At 38.2% G+C, this 16,855-nt stretch overlaps 1 protein-coding gene across 2 annotated transcripts in view; it reads left to right on the forward strand.

Moving 5' to 3' along the window:
- LMTK2 (lemur tyrosine kinase 2) overlaps nucleotides 1-16,855 on the forward strand; it is a 42,357-nt gene that overhangs the window by 19,056 nt on the left and 6,446 nt on the right. For both annotated transcript variants that reach the window (XR_005827479.1, XM_040591360.1), the window contains exons 7-11: nucleotides 7,319-7,452; nucleotides 10,508-10,592; nucleotides 11,198-11,319; nucleotides 12,744-12,893; nucleotides 13,157-16,052. Coding sequence is in view for 1 of the 2 variants with exons in the window: in XM_040591360.1 (XP_040447294.1) it covers nucleotides 7,319-7,452; nucleotides 10,508-10,592; nucleotides 11,198-11,319; nucleotides 12,744-12,893; nucleotides 13,157-16,052 (3,387 nt within the window). In the remaining variant the exon portion in view is untranslated. The remainder of the gene's footprint in view (nucleotides 1-7,318; nucleotides 7,453-10,507; nucleotides 10,593-11,197; nucleotides 11,320-12,743; nucleotides 12,894-13,156; nucleotides 16,053-16,855) is intronic.

Here is a 16,855-nt window from a genome sequence, read left to right on the forward strand (position 1 = left end):
TGCAAATTTTACCCGTGATGTGCAGCTTTGACCTAAAATACAATTGTGGGCTCACTTGCAGATTCGGTAGTGTGTATTCTAATGGATAGAATTTTCAGTATCATCCTATTGTCATCCTGTTCTCTTACTGATCTTTTCTGTTACTGTGTTCTTCTCTCCCCTACTTCTTACCATTCTTTTTTCCCTTCCCACCCAAAGGAACAGCCTTATTATGCTTCCTGAACACCAGCAGAAATGTGAAGAGCACAGTGAAAGGTGTTCTCACTGCTTTCTGCTTTACTGTTAGTGCCACAAAGGCCACTGAAGATGGGAAGGGTAGTCACGCAGAAACCTTGCTCAGCCACTGCATTCCTGGGCATGTGTTGGAATTCATGTGAATGCTGTGAGAAAGCGGGTGTTAAGCATGTATAGATGCTTTGAACTGTGCCCAGTATACACAGAGTCTCCAGAGACTAAAATTTGGATATGGCCATGGAGCCATGGTCTGGAAAGACTTGAGTTGCTTTATTGAAGCATAACACATTATTAAAAAACACACAAACCCAGAACTCCAGGTGGCTATCGGAACATTGGTTCAATAGCTGCTTCTAAAGTTTGTGATCTAGATATCATTCCTTGGAAAATGTCAAGGCAAATTAACTCAGAGTGCATGTATGTTATTAGGAACCAAGTCTTTCAGAACAAAAATAATTTGCATTTATAAAATTCAGTAAGATCTTTTACCAGCTTCACTGCTACTGAATTTTCCTTTAAACTCAGGTGCACAAATATGGTTCTAGTTACGTCACTTGCCTCAAGCAATTTAAATGGGTTAACACAAAACTTTTGAGTTTTCTTGAGAAGCATCGGTTAATCTGTGACCTTAAATAAATATCTTTGTCATTACTGCTCTTTCACTCAGATTTATTAGCTGTGGTAAATTAATGAGGCAGAAGTGCTGATAAGATAATTCTTTTCTAAATGGAAGAAACGCCTGAATGTTTTAAGTGACTGATCAAAGTGAAATGTTCCGGTTTTGCTAAGAATTAAAAAGTAGGTGCCTAAGGTTAACCAGATAATGTTTTTTATAGCGTTTCAATATGTAGAAATAGAATAGTTCTTACCAGTTTTTAAATGTGCTACTCACATTGGAGGTTCTTTAAAATACCCTTGAAAGAGAATTGTGTTTTACAGAGTCTTAACAGATATGCATCCATATCAGATTTAATTGCTGCCGTGTTTTTAAATAGGTATACTATTTAATCCAACTTTGAATTTGAAGATGGAGTAACTTTTAAAGATTGCCCTACTTTAAGTATACAGGAAAAAAATATCCTTGTTTGATGCCTGATGATTAATGCCAGAAATTTTCATGATCCTGTAGAGTAATCTGGAGAGGATTTTACTTAAGGGGATAAAAGAGATTTTCACTTTAACAGTGGGCACTAAGCTTGACAGCTGAAGTGGTAGTTTTATAAATTCAAATGTAGTTGGGTGATTTCTTGGGAATGGAAAATAAATGTCTGTGCCGATTTCAATTCCAAGTGAATTGGAACTTGTTTTTAGAAAATTGTGTATTGTAGTGAGTTAAACATGACTTTCACACTGGAAGTCTGGCTCACTTAAAGAGCTCTTACTTGTTAGAGCTGAGTAACGCTTCAACATCGTAGTATTTTATTCACTGTGCACACAAATATGCAGGGGCTAGGCAGACAAAACTGTGTTCACTTTAACAGTTTTATGCAGATGGAGATAAGTGCGGTAAGTTAGCTCAGCATTGCTGTATGTCACTAATTCTTCTTGTAGTCCCAGGGCCTAGTGTGGGAGGTAGCAGTATCAGAGTGAGGGGAGAGGAGAGACATGAAGAAGGGAGAAATGTGAAGGAAGCCAGACGGCACCATTTGGAATAGAAGGTATGGCTAGATAGCTTTTTTTAGTAGACAGGTTTTTAGTGGAGTGTCAGTAGGCTGATATTCTAGAAGCTGCTTTTTATCACTGTGGCTGGGGTAGCAGTTACTCACACTTTTCAAGCATTCTGTAAGTGATCTCAAAAGCTGGTAGCTTCTTTTGTACCTTTTTTTCCTGAATTGGGTAGATTGAGTGGTATGGAGGTGCTTCCAAAACAGGCAAGAGTCTTGATTCTTCAGCACAGACTGTAGGGGCAGATGCAGTTGAAGTGGTTGACCAAAGGTTCTAGTATCTGTGGTGACTATGTATTGTTCAAATGGGAAGGATGAGAAACATGTTCCTGTTTTGCTAGCAGTAGCATAACGCTATGCTAAAGCTCTTTGCCTTGCGTTACTGGTGCTGTATATGTATATACAGCAAAGAATAATTTGTTTTAATCCCTTGTATTTATGTGATTAAGAGTTTGATGGTTAAGAAAAAAGTGGCAAATCAGCTGTGTTGGATTTGAAATTTAAATATCTTCAGGTGACAAGTTCTTTTGAAGCTCTTTTCAGCGGTGTAGACCTCATTTTGCAAGTTTGGCATATTAAGTAATGAAAAACATGGCTATTCTACTGACGAACGCAGACTAGAGTGTACAGCAGTTGTTTTCTCTGCACTCCATCAAATTCATAGTCTATCACAGCATGTCCCTCTTCTGCAACTTTTCATACTAGGATTTAGAGCCTTTTTAGGGCTGCTTGACCTTGGCTGCTCAGGCAGCCCTGTTGGATTATCAGTTCCCAGGCTCCTTGGCACTTTCAGTGGCGCTGAATGTCATGCAGGCTGGCTTACTTGTTTTCTTGGCTGTATAAACTACTTGTACTTTTCTGTTACCCGAGATTGCTTGGTTGTACATGCAGTAACTGTATTTGTTAAAATTTAGCCTGTTTTATAATGTAATCCAAGTTACTCTATGTCCCTGGCTTTGCAGAGCTGGGCAAGAAATGTCAGCAGCACATAAGTGATTTAAGCTTTTAAATCCTAATTTTCCTTTACCTGTGTTAGAATTGTTTAAAAATGGTAAATAAAAAAAGAAATGCTCAATAAATTCTTACGCACACACACACCCCCCCATATTAGTTTGCTTAGTGTGTTGGTGCTGTCCTCTATGAATAGTTAACTGTTCACTGTTAAACATTGCAGAATGATGCCAGGTTAAAAATAGTGGTAGCTGGCTTATAACTTTAATATATTACTCAGCCATGTGTGGCCAGCGTTTTGTCAGCATAGCAAATCCCCTAATGAATTGACATAATTTATGAGTAAAGGAAAGTTATTCAAATGTGGAAGTTTTATGTATATTGTAAGCCTGATTTGCCTATCAAATTCTTACAGAAATTCTTCACGTCTTGCAATTCCCTGAGCAGATGAGATCAGCAGGATGCAGTATTTGCCTGGAATGCCCTGTAGCTTGCTTTAGGGATGTTGCTGTTAGTGGAAGATGCCTGCCTGTAGTGGTTGGTTGTCTCCTCTGTTTGGGCTTTTTCTTATTACTGCCACTTGAAAACATTATCTTCAAATCAACAAAGAATCTTTGCACTGAAAACTTCTTAACCGAAGAGTCCAACAAATCTGTTTAATAATCATAGTCAATATTGATATGAGGCAAATGGGTATCTCTGGTGTGTGTTTTTAAAAAAGAAAAAGGAGGTTGAAGAAAAGAAAAAGGGGGTTGACAATTCATGAAAACTTCAGAAATCATGTCTGTTGGGTTCAAAGACTGTGCTCTCACAACCGTTCTTAAATGTACGTATGTCTAAACAACTTTCTGATGGTATAGGTGCTCTATACCATACACCAGTTTCAGGCATTTTAATGGTATTGACTGCAGGTACTTACAATGTGAAGCAACATTGGAGGGAGGAGGCAGGGGTAGTATTTTCAGTTGTCTTAAGAACTTCAGAAGGGGTGATTATGTGGTATTGTGTGACTTGGCAGGTAGCTTTCCAGCTTGGTAGAAATTGTTAGTCAACATAATTTGGTAACCTCTTTATACTTTTAAAACCCTACCATCTGTACCTACTGGTTTAAAAAGTCATGTCAGCTATTTGTTTGGGTGCTCATGTGAACCAAATGCAGAATTTGCACAAACAAGAGAACTATCAAAGAGACTGCATGTAAATACGCCCCCGGCTTCTGGCTGCTACAGAGAAAAAGCATGGGAAGACTGACTTACAGAGATGGCTGACCTGATCCTGACTAGAACTGAGAAGGATGCGAGGAAAGGCGGAATGTAGTTCTTCATGTAGTCCCAGGAGAGGAGGGAAGAGGCAGAGTGACAGAGGAAGTTGGAGAGAAAGCAGAGCCTTCCTCAAACATGATTCTTGAGCTTTTTATACTTAGGTCTCTGCACAGTGAATTTTGTAGCACTGTTTTTATTCAGATATGTTTAACCTTTCATATTTACTGTGTTTAAAAGTCTGTCTTATAAAGGGCTGGGTTTTGGCTCATTAAATAGTATAGGAATAGTATTTGATGTATTGCTACTGTCTGCTTATAGGCAGGGAAGCATCAGATGATAATTCAGGCTAGCAAGGAGTTTAGGAGGTCTCCACTCCAACCTCCTGCTCAAAGCAGTGTCAGCCTGAGGGCAGACCAGATTTCTCAGGGTTTTGTCCAGTTAGATCCTGAAAGCATCCATGGATGGCAACTGCGCAGTCTGTCTGGGCAACCTGGGCTTCTGCTCCAGTGTCCTCATGTGGAGAACAGTTTTCCATATACGCAGTCTGAACTTCTTGTGTTTCAACTCATGCCTGTTGTCTCTCATTTTCCCTCCATGCTCCACAGCAAAGAGCCTGGCTCAGTCTTTAAGAACTTCATACATACTGGACAGCTGCTAATAGGTGCTCCCTAAGTCTTCCTTTCTCCAGGCGGAGTGAACCCAGTTACCTTAGCCTCTCCTCATGGTGAAGTGCTCTGACCCCGTGATTGTCTTGGTGCCCCTCTACTGAACTTGTTCCAATTTGTTGTCTGTGTTGTTTTGGGGCTGCCAATACCAGACACAGGATCTAAATGCGGTCTGACAGATGATGAGTAGAAGGGCATAATACCTTCCCTTGGTCTGCTGGCTACGGTCCTGTTTATGCAGCTCAGGATGCTGCTTGTGGTCTTTGCTGCCAGGGCATGTAGGTGAGCAGATGTTCAGCTTGCGGTCTGCCAAGATCCCCAGGTCCCTTACTGCAGAGCTGCTGCCCACCTGGTCAGTCCTCAGTTTGTATTGCTGCAAGGGGGTTTTACCTTCCCCAGGTGCTTTTGTCCTTCTGGAGTTTCCTAAGGTTCCTGTTGGACCTTTCTTCCAGCCTGCCCAGGTCCCTCTGGATGGCAGTCCAGCACTTGAGTGTGTGCATTGATTCCCTCAGTTTGGTATAAGCAATGTCCCTTTAAAGCATTATCAAAACCACCTGGTTTATATTTTTAACCTTGATTGTAGCCTTAATTGGAGTAGAATGAGAAAATGGAACCAGCACGTTTCAAGGTGCTGCATTTAATAGAAGCTGTATTTTCTACAAAAATATATGCCTACATGAATTGTTTAGTAAGTAAGGGATGCCACACAGCACTACTGTTCCTAATGCATTTAAAAATTAAAAAGTAATTCCTTGGTGCGTTTCAGGCATCCTAGGAACTTAATCCACCTGGGACAAACCCAAAGTAACCGGTTGCTGTTTTAATGAATGACAATTTTGGAGAGTTTGACTTCAGGCACTTGCTGCCACCTACAGTCAGTTAAGCTTGGTGGTGTGTGCTGGTATTGGGCTGCGCGGTTCTTTGGAACTCTGCTGTAGTAAATCTTCTCTGGCAAGGTAGAATGGGGTGCATGTGTTTATATATAATATTTACACATATATATGTGAGCCAGTATGATATTAAAGCTGTAATTGTAAATCAGAAGAATCTTTGGGGAAACATTTTTTTAAAATGTAATTCTGTAGGATGCAAGTATGTAAATGTTGCCTAATTAGTAGCTAAAAACAGGATAAAAAGAACCTAATGAAGGCTTCTACAACATTAAATAGTATTAGAAATTATGCATGCTTTCTCACAAGGTGGTACAGCTACTTGCAGCATAAGCAGTACATATAAAGCAGATGAAGATAGAATAGCTGCTTTCAAGTACTGTAGAATATATTAATATTTTTAAAAATTAAAAAGAAGTTGTTTTACACAGGAGTAGTATCTGCTTTCAAGTAGACTTTGTCCCATTGCTTCTTACTTTATTAAGTAGAACGCAGGTTTGTGACTGTCCAGCCAGTCGCCTCTGCTATCGCTGCACTGTTAGGTTTTAATACTCCACACAGACACCTACTGCTTGAACTATTAGAATTGTAAATTGTCATCATCAATTAACCATGTTAAGGACGAATGAGATGCTTCAGTTGTAGCTCCCTAATGTACCTGCGCACCAGAGAAATGGGAAATTTAGTGATCTTCAGTCTTTTGTGAACATCAGAGCGCTTTTTATCCAGTTCAGACTGCCTTCGTGTCTGCTCAGTCTCAAGACTTGAGTTCAGTCTGCTTCCTGGCTCGAGATTTAGGGACGCAGTGGACATGAACAGTTAGAGCCAGAATGTTACGCTGGTGAAATACATTGTGATGTAGTATGTTGCGAGGTCTCATTACAAAAATACCCTCTGTAGTAATTTGCTAAACTTACAGAAAGACTATATTTTAAATAACAAAATTACAGGAGTGCTAGGTTAAAAGTCCAGCTGTGAAAGTAGGAACAGTAATGCCATGAGAAACTTGTTCTCTTCTCTTGCTTGGGTTCACTTACTTTTCCTGAATGTTGGACAACTTTTAGTTATTTTCCCTGTATTTCAAAACTGCTTTTTTTTTAGTAATGTATGGAGTGCTTCTGTGGGCTCATTAATTACGTGTCTGTTGCTCAGCTTTGCCTAGGTTTGGTGAAACTGCTGCCATAATCGCAATTCTTTGACTGGAATGGGGTCTATTACCGTGGGTTTTATATCTAAAGCTCCAGTGAGCTAGCAGTATCTGAAACCCTTTTCTCTGGTTTCTTCCTTCCATCCCCTTGGAAATTCCAGACAGTCAACTTTGCTAATTTGGAGCACTTCAAAACTCATGTAATTTAAAAAGAGAAGCTCATCAAACTGTCTTATAATGGCAAATATTATTGTATGACTGGTTTTATGTGGCAGTCTGATCTAGGTTGTTAATTATTAAACGATTTGATTAAAAACCCTTAAACGGACAGTACCATATGCCTTAGATGGCTTCTGTAAGAATCCGTATGGAGACTGGAAACTTGAGATTTTTAATTAAGCACAAATATGACTAATCAATAATGTGGTTAGTGGGTTCTTCATTAAGTATTTTTCAGATTCAACCAATATACAAGGCTGATAAGTATTTTCAACTTCTTTTACAGGGTGACCTAAAAACGTATATCTGCAATGAGCAGGAACACGTTAAAGGAGATTCACAAATAATGCTGCTACAGAGAATGGCGTGTGAGATTGCTGCTGGACTTGCTGTAATGCATAAACACAATTTTGTGCATAGGTATGCTTTCCAGATAAATTGCTTTTAGTTATGATGCACTCTAAAATTCATGCAGGTATTTTCATTAAAATCCGTGTTTACTGAAGATTGTGTTTAACAAACTTCCGTCAAACTTCCGTATCCTAAGTCATGAAGGTGTGATGCTTAGGAAGATGTTCATTCAACTGCAGTGGTGTGGTGATACAGCTCCAGCCTGGCTGAAAGCCAAGCACCTGCTTTTTAGGTTTGAAGCCCACAGAACACAACCTACCGCTAAGCCACTCCAGAAGCTGTAGTTGTTGATGAATTCTGAGCCAAGTTAAACTTGCTTTGTTTGTTGTGGGGAGAGGGATGTTAGAATTTTCTTAGAATGAGTCTTATACCTGCTGTGTGGTTTTAATAATTGTAGCAAATTAGAACTTCTGTTTGGTAATCTGTTACCTTTGTTACTAAAAATGGGAGGGAACCCCAAAAGGAAAATGCTGCCTTTCTAATGCAGTAAGGGAGAAGCTAGAAGCTGACTTTAGATGAAAAATTGATTGAAGCAGATACTTTCTCACTGAATTATTGTTCATGTAACCTTTTAATCTTCAGTAACAGAGGCAGTCAGATTTAGAAGATCATGATGGGAGAATAATTTTGTTTTAATTGGGGGGAAAAATGCTAGATTTCTTTAAGGTTGGCACAGCTGATACTGAAAAAATGGCAGTAGTTGTAAAATGCTGGAGAAAAAAATGTGTTTGTGAAACTAATTGCTCAGAAATATGCCAAAATACATTTTTTTGGCTTTAAATGGAAAGGTGTTAAGGAACTGGAAGACATCAACTTTAGATCTGTAATGACTAAAATAGTAAAGCATGCTTGTTCCACAAACGTGGCTTACCTGATGAAACCTTGGCTATCACAAGATAGTTTGATTTTATGTTGGATCAGTCTGTTCTTTGCCATAGAAACAGTGCTTGTATCATCCCTTTCAGCAAGCTAGAAACTTGGGCTAGAGCTTATTGGTGCACATCTTGCTACCTAGAGAAAGCAGAGACCTTGTGTTCAGGAAGAAGCTGAACTATCCGACTGAAGTCTTGAAAGGCGCAGGTGTAAAATGACAGCAAGACCCTGCGAAAACACCAAAGCCTGGACTCTGGTGGTGGCTGATGGGCAGAGCTATTCCTTTAACCCCTTTAACATTTCGAGTGACTTGAAGGTAGTACCAGTGGTACCTGCCAGACGGATTGATCACTGTTTCTTGTGTTGCAGCAGTATGCTCCGTAGGTATTAAATGTAACAGTACGCTCTCAGTGAAATAGTTAAACTTGATCATTAATCTGTGGATCTGCAAGTTTCTCACTGTAAATGTTTACTTCTAGCAACACTATCCTGATGCTGTCAGAGTAAGTGGTAAAGCTCCAGCATCAGCGATTTTGTTGTTAGTGGTAAATTCAAGCAGCCAAAATTTCTATTTTCTCTTCCAGGATATTTATTTAAATAGTATAAAACAAGCTGGAAAGTTTGGGACATACCTGAGGGTTACAAATGTGTTTGACCTGTGTATTTCAGTGACTCTGGAAAGGAAAACATTTTCTTACTACTTTGAAGTAGGAAAGGTGTGTGGTTTTCAGACTGTTTGTACGTTAGAGACTTCTTTTTTAGCCACACAGAAGCAATCGTGGAGTTCTTCCAGTGCACTTAATTGCCTTGTACCCTTCTGTGAAACTGAGAAGCAAAATATTTGAGCAATTAGTCTGCTGAGCTCTTTGCTGTCACAGCTACAGTTCTGTAGTAAGCACATGGCTTCATTAAACTTGCATAAATTTCTGAGTTTGCATGATGAGTTTTCTGAAACGCCTTCTTGGTATTATTACAGCAGCATTGCTGGCTATAAGTACTTGTCTGATTTATGGTGGGAGCTGGAAACTACTTCTGTCTGTATTCAAGAGCTTTGTGATTTGTTTATTAAAGAACTTTATGAAATACTTTTTCTGATGGTCTTTTTCAAGGACTGTCTGTAGTTCTAGTTCATGTGTAATATATGGTTTTGTTATTTAGAGGCACTTAGCTTTAGGTGTAAAATGCTACTAGTTGCTTAGTATTATACTGTAAGTATTTAAACCTGATCTGAATTGTTGATGGTGCCTGCTTGTGACAATTGAAATGCAAGACATGTAGTGATAGGTGTTGGGTAAAGAGGGACGTACATCACTATAGCATGTGAACAGCATAGGTAACTACATTATAGGATTATTAATAGAATTAAATAATCGCATATAAACTGTGTCATTTGAATGCTTAGGAGTATACTTCACTACTCTAGAGTAAAGTGGCTACATTTTGAACTTTTTATAAAGGACGGTATAATAGTCTAGGGGTTTTTGCATAAAATCTTTAAATGCAATTGCTTTGTCACTATGTTTAGTTCTCTTTGATTCCAGAACACAGGTTCTGCTTGGTTTTGTGGCTCTAAACTGATGCTCTTTTGAAAATGAGGGAGGGCCTAAGGGCAATCATATCCTTGTGGCCACAAAACAGATCTTGTCTGATGAGTCTGTCATGACGAGAGACCCTGTCAGTGTTTGGTTTTTTCTAAAAGTGCTGAGTGTTTCTATAGAACTATGGTGTCCGCAGTATTCCAGTGAGATATGGGATCAATTATTGGCTTGTACAGGTTCTAAAACTTAATGAAAATGTAAGCAGCAAAAGAACTATCCTAACATTTAGTTTGGATCAAAATCGTGCTTTTTACATTAATAACTCCAGTTACTGTGCCTGGCTTCGCATTATGAGTTGGTCTTTTGGAAGGCATGGACTGGTTTAATTTTGTCCAAAGAGAATCAGGAGGGTACCTCCAAAGCACACCTTTCTTGCAGCTGGCTTGCTTCAGCCTTTAGGAGGATGTAGGTCTATGGGATCAGACTACAGCTCGTGCAGGTAAAATTGTTGGATAAAATCAATGGATAAAAACTGTAGTGTGGATGTTGAATCCATAGCACCTAAGTAGTGTCACTTTTGTCAACCCACTTGTTTTAATTTGCATTGAAGATTCCTTGGTTTGGTCTCATTGTTTATTTGTTTTCTTTTTCAGTGACTTGGCCTTACGGAATTGCTTTCTTACATCAGATTTAAATGTCAAAGTAGGAGATTATGGTATAGGATTCAGTAGGTATAAGGTAAGTTAATATAGTCATGTACCACTTTTTTTAAAGGGTTTGGGGCCTAAGGTTACAACAAGCATACTTTAAAGTTATAAACTAGATTGTCCTTTATTTGAATAACTTTTGAAGTGTAACTGGGAAATAACTGTGGCAAGCTCATGTAACAGAATAGGTGGTCTTTCTAGAGACAAGTGGAGTTCATGCTTGTACAAGAAAGCTTCTGCTTATATCTACCAGGTTTTAGGTCCTATTTACAGTAGTCCTAAAATATGCACAAATTCATTTTAATGTTTTAAGAAAGGAAAAATTTGAATTTCTTAATGAAAATGTTCAGAGTATTTAAATGTGATAAAAATCAAGAAAGTGGAAAAAATCAAGGCATTAATTAAAAATGTTTTTTGAGTACTGACCCTTACAACAGTTTTTTTGTTGTGGTAAGGAGTGAGTGTCTTTCTTCCATAGCATTTTTCTTTACTACTTGGGGAAAATGGGATTAATTTTTTACATTCTAATTTTTTGCATAGGGATCACGTAAAACCATGTTAAGGAAACTACTGTCAACTTCTGGAAGTTGATCCAATGTTTGTTCAGTCTTTTTCTGCTTTTTATCAATAATTTAGGAAGATTATATTGAGACAGATGAGAAGAAACTTATTCCTCTTCGATGGACTGCACCTGAGTTAGTAACGAGTTTCCAAGACAGACTGTTATCAGCAGAGCAAAATAGATACAGTAACATATGGTATGTAGCAGTCTTTAAAATAATTTCAATGAGAGATTTTTGAACATATTTTCAAATGTTACACAAACAAGTAAATAATATTTATAGTTAAATTGAATATTGGCTTGATACACTGCTTTTTTATTTCATCAGATGTACAGTAGGTTAATCTCTACAAACCTGAAGCTATATCTTGCTGTGGAAGGATGCTTAGACATCTGTTGAGAGCACAGTTATGCTAAGAAAAAAAGTTTAGCAGAATAGGTGTTTATACTAATAAACGTCATTACTGTATGTTTGCCAGTTGCCTTCAAATGTTTATAAAGGAAGGAAATGGTAAATTATTTTTCCAGTAATGTAATAGCTGTGGATGACAAGTTGATCCCACTAAAGCCTGATTAAGTTCCATTGGCAGAACCCTAGCATTTTAATTGCTGCAGCATTTGAGGGCTGCAATGAACTGTCTCTGCTACCAGAGAGCTTACAGACAATGGCTGGTGAAAATCTTGATGAACTTTTTTGAAATCACCAAGTTCCATTGCACTTCTCAAGTCCTAAGAAATCTGGATAATGGAAATTAGGACTTAGGCTAACATTTCTGAAAACATTGTAGTTAAATTCCTGCTTTTATATTCTAAGGGTATTAAATAGTAAACTAGGTTTTATTTGCTAATTTAAAAGTAGGGTTGCAGAAAGCAAGTGGGATAGATAGAAATTGCCTAAATACTGATTTCCTTGCAGACTTCCTCAGATCATACTGTTCACCTAAACTACAAGCAGCCAGGGTCTTAAGGTTGCAAACTTGAATTTTGGTGCCTCTGTATACAGAGCTGCTTTGAACAGATCGGGACTAGATGACTTCCAGAGACCCCCTTCCAGTTTAAATTATTATAATACATGCAGTCTCCGTTAATTTACATCTTGAGCAAGGAAAGTTGCTCAAAGATCAGTATCAAGGTTAATAACTGAAAATGTGATTAGTGATGTATATGTATATGATATGTATACAGCACTGAGGAAAGGGGTGGCCTCTGACTACTGCAGGTTAAAAGGAAGTAATTTTATGAAAACTGGAACAAAGATTAGTTTTCTAGCAGTTGGACCCGTAACTGCAATTCCTGATGAAAGCTTTTCCTGTTGTTAACCATAAGGTTTTTTATCTTCTCTAAATAGGCATTTTCTATTTTTTTTTTTTTTAATGTGTGGGGGTTTCTTCCGTAGTTGAATCATTTCAGGCCTGTTGCATTTTGTTGCCTTCAAGCAACTTTATTCTTGAGGCTTCTAGTGTTCTGTCAAAACGAGTTAACAGATTCTGCAGTTGCTATAGAGCCAATGTGAGAGTGGTATTTGTTCTTATTAGTTATGCTTTGTACGATCCTTACATTCTTAGAAAGCAACTTTAAAATAGTTCTTGGAACACACAGTCATTTGCTGCTCTTTTTCAGGTCCCTGGGTGTAACATTATGGGAGCTGTTTGAGAATGCTGCTCAGCCTTACTCGGACTTTTCTGACAGGGAGGTCTTAACCCATGTCATAAGGGAGAAGCAGGTCAAGCTCTTCAAGCCACGTCTGGAGCAGCCATACTCTGATAGATGGTAAACTTTAGATGTTTTTATTTATTCTTAAAGCTGCTGAAGTAGTTTCTCAGAATACTCTGTTCTCTTAAATATTTTGAAATCGCTATGTGATATCAAGCTCTTGGCAAAGAAACCCTAGGTAAAAGGAGTAAAAGCAGTCGCTATAGATGGAAAGTCCTGCCTGTGATATTAATTGTTACTCCTTAGCTTGCTAGATATCTGAATTTTGTAAGTTCCTTTTCAGTGTGAAACCTATTGAAACATGTTTCTTATTTGTGTAGGTATGAAGTTCTGCAGTTCTGCTGGCTACCTCCAGAAAAGAGACCAACAGCAGAAGAAGTGCATAGACTCTTAACTTACCTTCGCATGCAAAGCCAAAGGGACTCGGAGATTGATTTTGAACAGCAGTGGAACGCTCTTAAACCGAACACCTCAAATAGAGAAACAAATAATTCTGCATTTCCAATCTTAGATCACTTCACAGGAGATAGACTTGGCCATGAGATGGAGGAAGTTCTTACTGTAACTGAAACAAGCCAGGGTCTCAGCTTTGAATATATCTGGGAGGCAGCTAAACATGATCATTTTGATGAATGTGGTCATGTGAATCCTGAGGATGCAATGACGTACACAAGTATTTTCTTTCCAGTGGAGGTTTTTGAGAGGTCACTTTCAGAGCAAGGGTCGGGAGCACAGGATGGAAGTGGTCAAGAAGCATCGCTTGCTGTCCCTGGGGTGTTGCCTGTGTTTGATGCACACAAGCTTTCTGTTGGAAATGACTACTATATCCAATTAGAGGAAAAAGGAAGTGGCTGCAGCATGAATTTTGATAACCAATCAGTTGTCCTAACTACAGAAGTTGATCGTCAAGAAGCTGTACAAGAAAAAAGTTCTCATTTCACAGTTCTCAGGGATCTTGATGTTGAGGAATCTAGCACTGATGGGGACTTCTTCCACTACAATACAGATCCTAAAGAGGAATTTTTGCCTGCTACTGGTAGTCCAGAAAGTCCTTTCCAGAATGTGTTTAATGACATTGACAGATCAGAAGAATTGACAAACAGAAAAATACTTGGTTTTGCTGAAACAAATGATACTCCTAAAGACTTTAAAGTAGCTGTTTTGAATGCAAACACAGATGCTAGAAAGGCAGTAGGCCTTTCTGAGAAGGAACATTCTAGTCATGCTTCTGAAAAAGAAACAGTTCCCTTATGTGAAAATATCTCTAACCAGTCTGACTTGGTAACTTTAGAAGAACTTTCTGATAACTTCTTATTTCTTCAAGAGAAAAACTTATTAACAGGGTTATTGTCTAACAAAACCAGCAGTGATTTTGCGCAGAAACCAGATGTTCTAAAACGTATATTAGAAACCTCAAATAGAAACTCTGTAGAGCCTGAGCCTGTGCTGGCTGAAAATGCACAGGTCTTTTCTTTAATACATGAAAGTCTTAGAACAGTGAAAGATGAAAATTTTAACCCTGTGACAATGAATAAAGATCTGAATTCTCAGTCTCACACTACTGTAGAGATGCAGGCATCCTCTAGTCCATCTGCAGGACATAAGTCACGTGATAAATGTGCAAATCTTCCTTATTTGAAGGATGAAGGAAAACTTAGAAATGTGGAATTGAATGAAGTTGTGTCCTGTAACATTGATACCGTCTGTCAGGAAGAGCTATCCAATAATGCCAAAAATAATGATGTTGGCAACAATCCATATTACAACATTGCTGTTGAAACAGATGAGTGTGATGCACAAATAAAGCAAGGAATGCTTTTCAAACCTGATGAAGTAGCTTTTAATAGAGAAAAAAGTAGTGATCAGGAAGATATGAAAAGAAACTTGCAAGATAAGTCTCCCATATTAAAAGATGAATGTTTATTGGAGGAAAGACAAGAAACATCAAATCGTTTTGAGAACTGTAAGGATATTCCAGAAGAGATGACCTTAATTTCTGTTGCTACTTCAGATTGTACAAGCCAGGATAGTCTTCTGGACGACAGCCCGTCTCCTTTACAAACTGTAGAACAAGCCTTAGAGACACCCGATTCTTTGGATTCTTTAGATGTAAATGAGGTTTTGGAATCTTTACAGGTTCAAAGTCCTCAGAAACTTTTGCCACCTGATAAACCAGCTGACAGTGGCTATGAAACAGAGAACCTGGAATCTCCAGAGTGGACTTCCCACATCACTGTTGACGATGCTTCTAGTGTAGAGACTACTCTCTGTGTTGTCAGTGAGGGCAACGTCAGTGCTTTACCTTCTAATCCAGTCATAATCGTTTCAGAAGCAGCAGCTTGTTTAGATGCAGTGAACAGCAATTTTGAAATAACCCCAAAGGTTTTTCTGGGTGGAAATCAAAACTCATATAGAGACTCTGCCTACTTCTCTGATAATGATTCTGAGCCAGATAAAAAAGCAGAAGAGACTGTGAATCTGTCAAGAGAGACTGCATGTGTTGTCTCTTCAAATATTGGAGACGATAATACTGAAGAGGATTACAGTTTGGAAGAGAGGCAGCAAAAGTGTGGTGTAAGGAATTACCAGGATACCAATAATCAAAATGCAGAACTAGAACTAAATCATAACTTGGAGATCCAAGAGATGGATGTAGGGATGCAGGGGTGTCCTGATGAGTGGGCAGAGGCAACTCTGAATTCCCTGGAAATACCGATGGAAAGTAACCTGTCTGAGACTTCCCATAAAAGTGTCTCTTGTGTTGGCACTAACACTTCAGAACTTCTTTCACACAGAGACTTGAAGTCTGTGCATAACATACATAGTCATTTAGATCTGAGTAACAGTGATAAGTCCTTCTATCACACTGAAGGGCAAAAACTGAAAGAGCCAGATATTGAAGGAAAATACCTCGGCAAACTCAGTGTTTCTGGAATGCTGGATTTAGAAGATGGTGATGATGCGGATGAGGAAGATGAAAACAGTGATTCTGAGGATGATATGAGGACTTTTCATATGCATAGTCTGAGTTCTGACAGTGAAGATGAAACTGTTCATCAAGTACCTGAGATACTTACTGACAAGGATGATGGAAAAAATCTGAGAAGCTTGTTGAAACTTCCAAAACCTCTTGATGAAAGGCAACATGAGCATTGGAAAAATGAGAAAAAGGCTGTAACATTCTTTGATGATGTGACAGTCTATTTGTTTGATCAGGTATCCTTTTTTATTTACTAAGTAAAGTTTTTGTTGCTTTGGGTTTTCTTAAAAAAGATGTGGTAGAATATCTTAATATTTGTGGACACACTGTTACAAGCTCACCTTTCTTTTTTGGCAGGGTTAGATCTTGTTTGTGATGTGGGTTATTTTTTATTTTTATTTAAAGAGAAAAGAAAACTTTTCTTTGCTAGGTGCAGTTGTGTGCTGCTGGTAGAATAACAGCACTAATTTGAAGTGAAGGAGGGCTTTGCTTTGGGCAGCATGGGTTGTTAAGTCCTGAATCTCCATTGCTTTTGGACACTTGACTGCAGCACTGAATGAAATGGTGGTTTTTAGCGATGTCTTTCTGGTATTTATAATTAATTGAATATGTGAGACAGCATTGTTGTGGACCAGATTTGATTAATTCATTTTACCAGAATGTTGTTGTAACTTTATAGAAGCAGTTTATCTGTTTAACAAGTTTGAGGACTTTTAAAGTTCAAATGCCTTTATAAAAGGAAAGACAAAAACACATCCAAATAAAAAAACCAAACCACCAAAACCAAACAAAACCCAAAAAACCCCAGACTGCAACCTAAGTCTGAATCTTGTGTTAGTTACTGTTAAAGTAAATTTACCTTAAACCGTAATCAAAGATGAGAATGCTATTTAGATGGTAATGATACTTTTTATTAATCCTATGATTCAGGTTCAGTGGAATACTGATCTGCTTATAAAATTCAAGGTTACCTTTGTTTCCTGATCTGCTTTATCAATTTTTAACTTCTGTAACTTGATATGGAGGGGATTGTATTTTA

The sequence above is a fragment of the Falco naumanni genome, chromosome 4 (assembly GCF_017639655.2).
Source record: "Falco naumanni isolate bFalNau1 chromosome 4, bFalNau1.pat, whole genome shotgun sequence".
Taxonomy (NCBI): Eukaryota; Metazoa; Chordata; class Aves; order Falconiformes; family Falconidae; genus Falco; species Falco naumanni.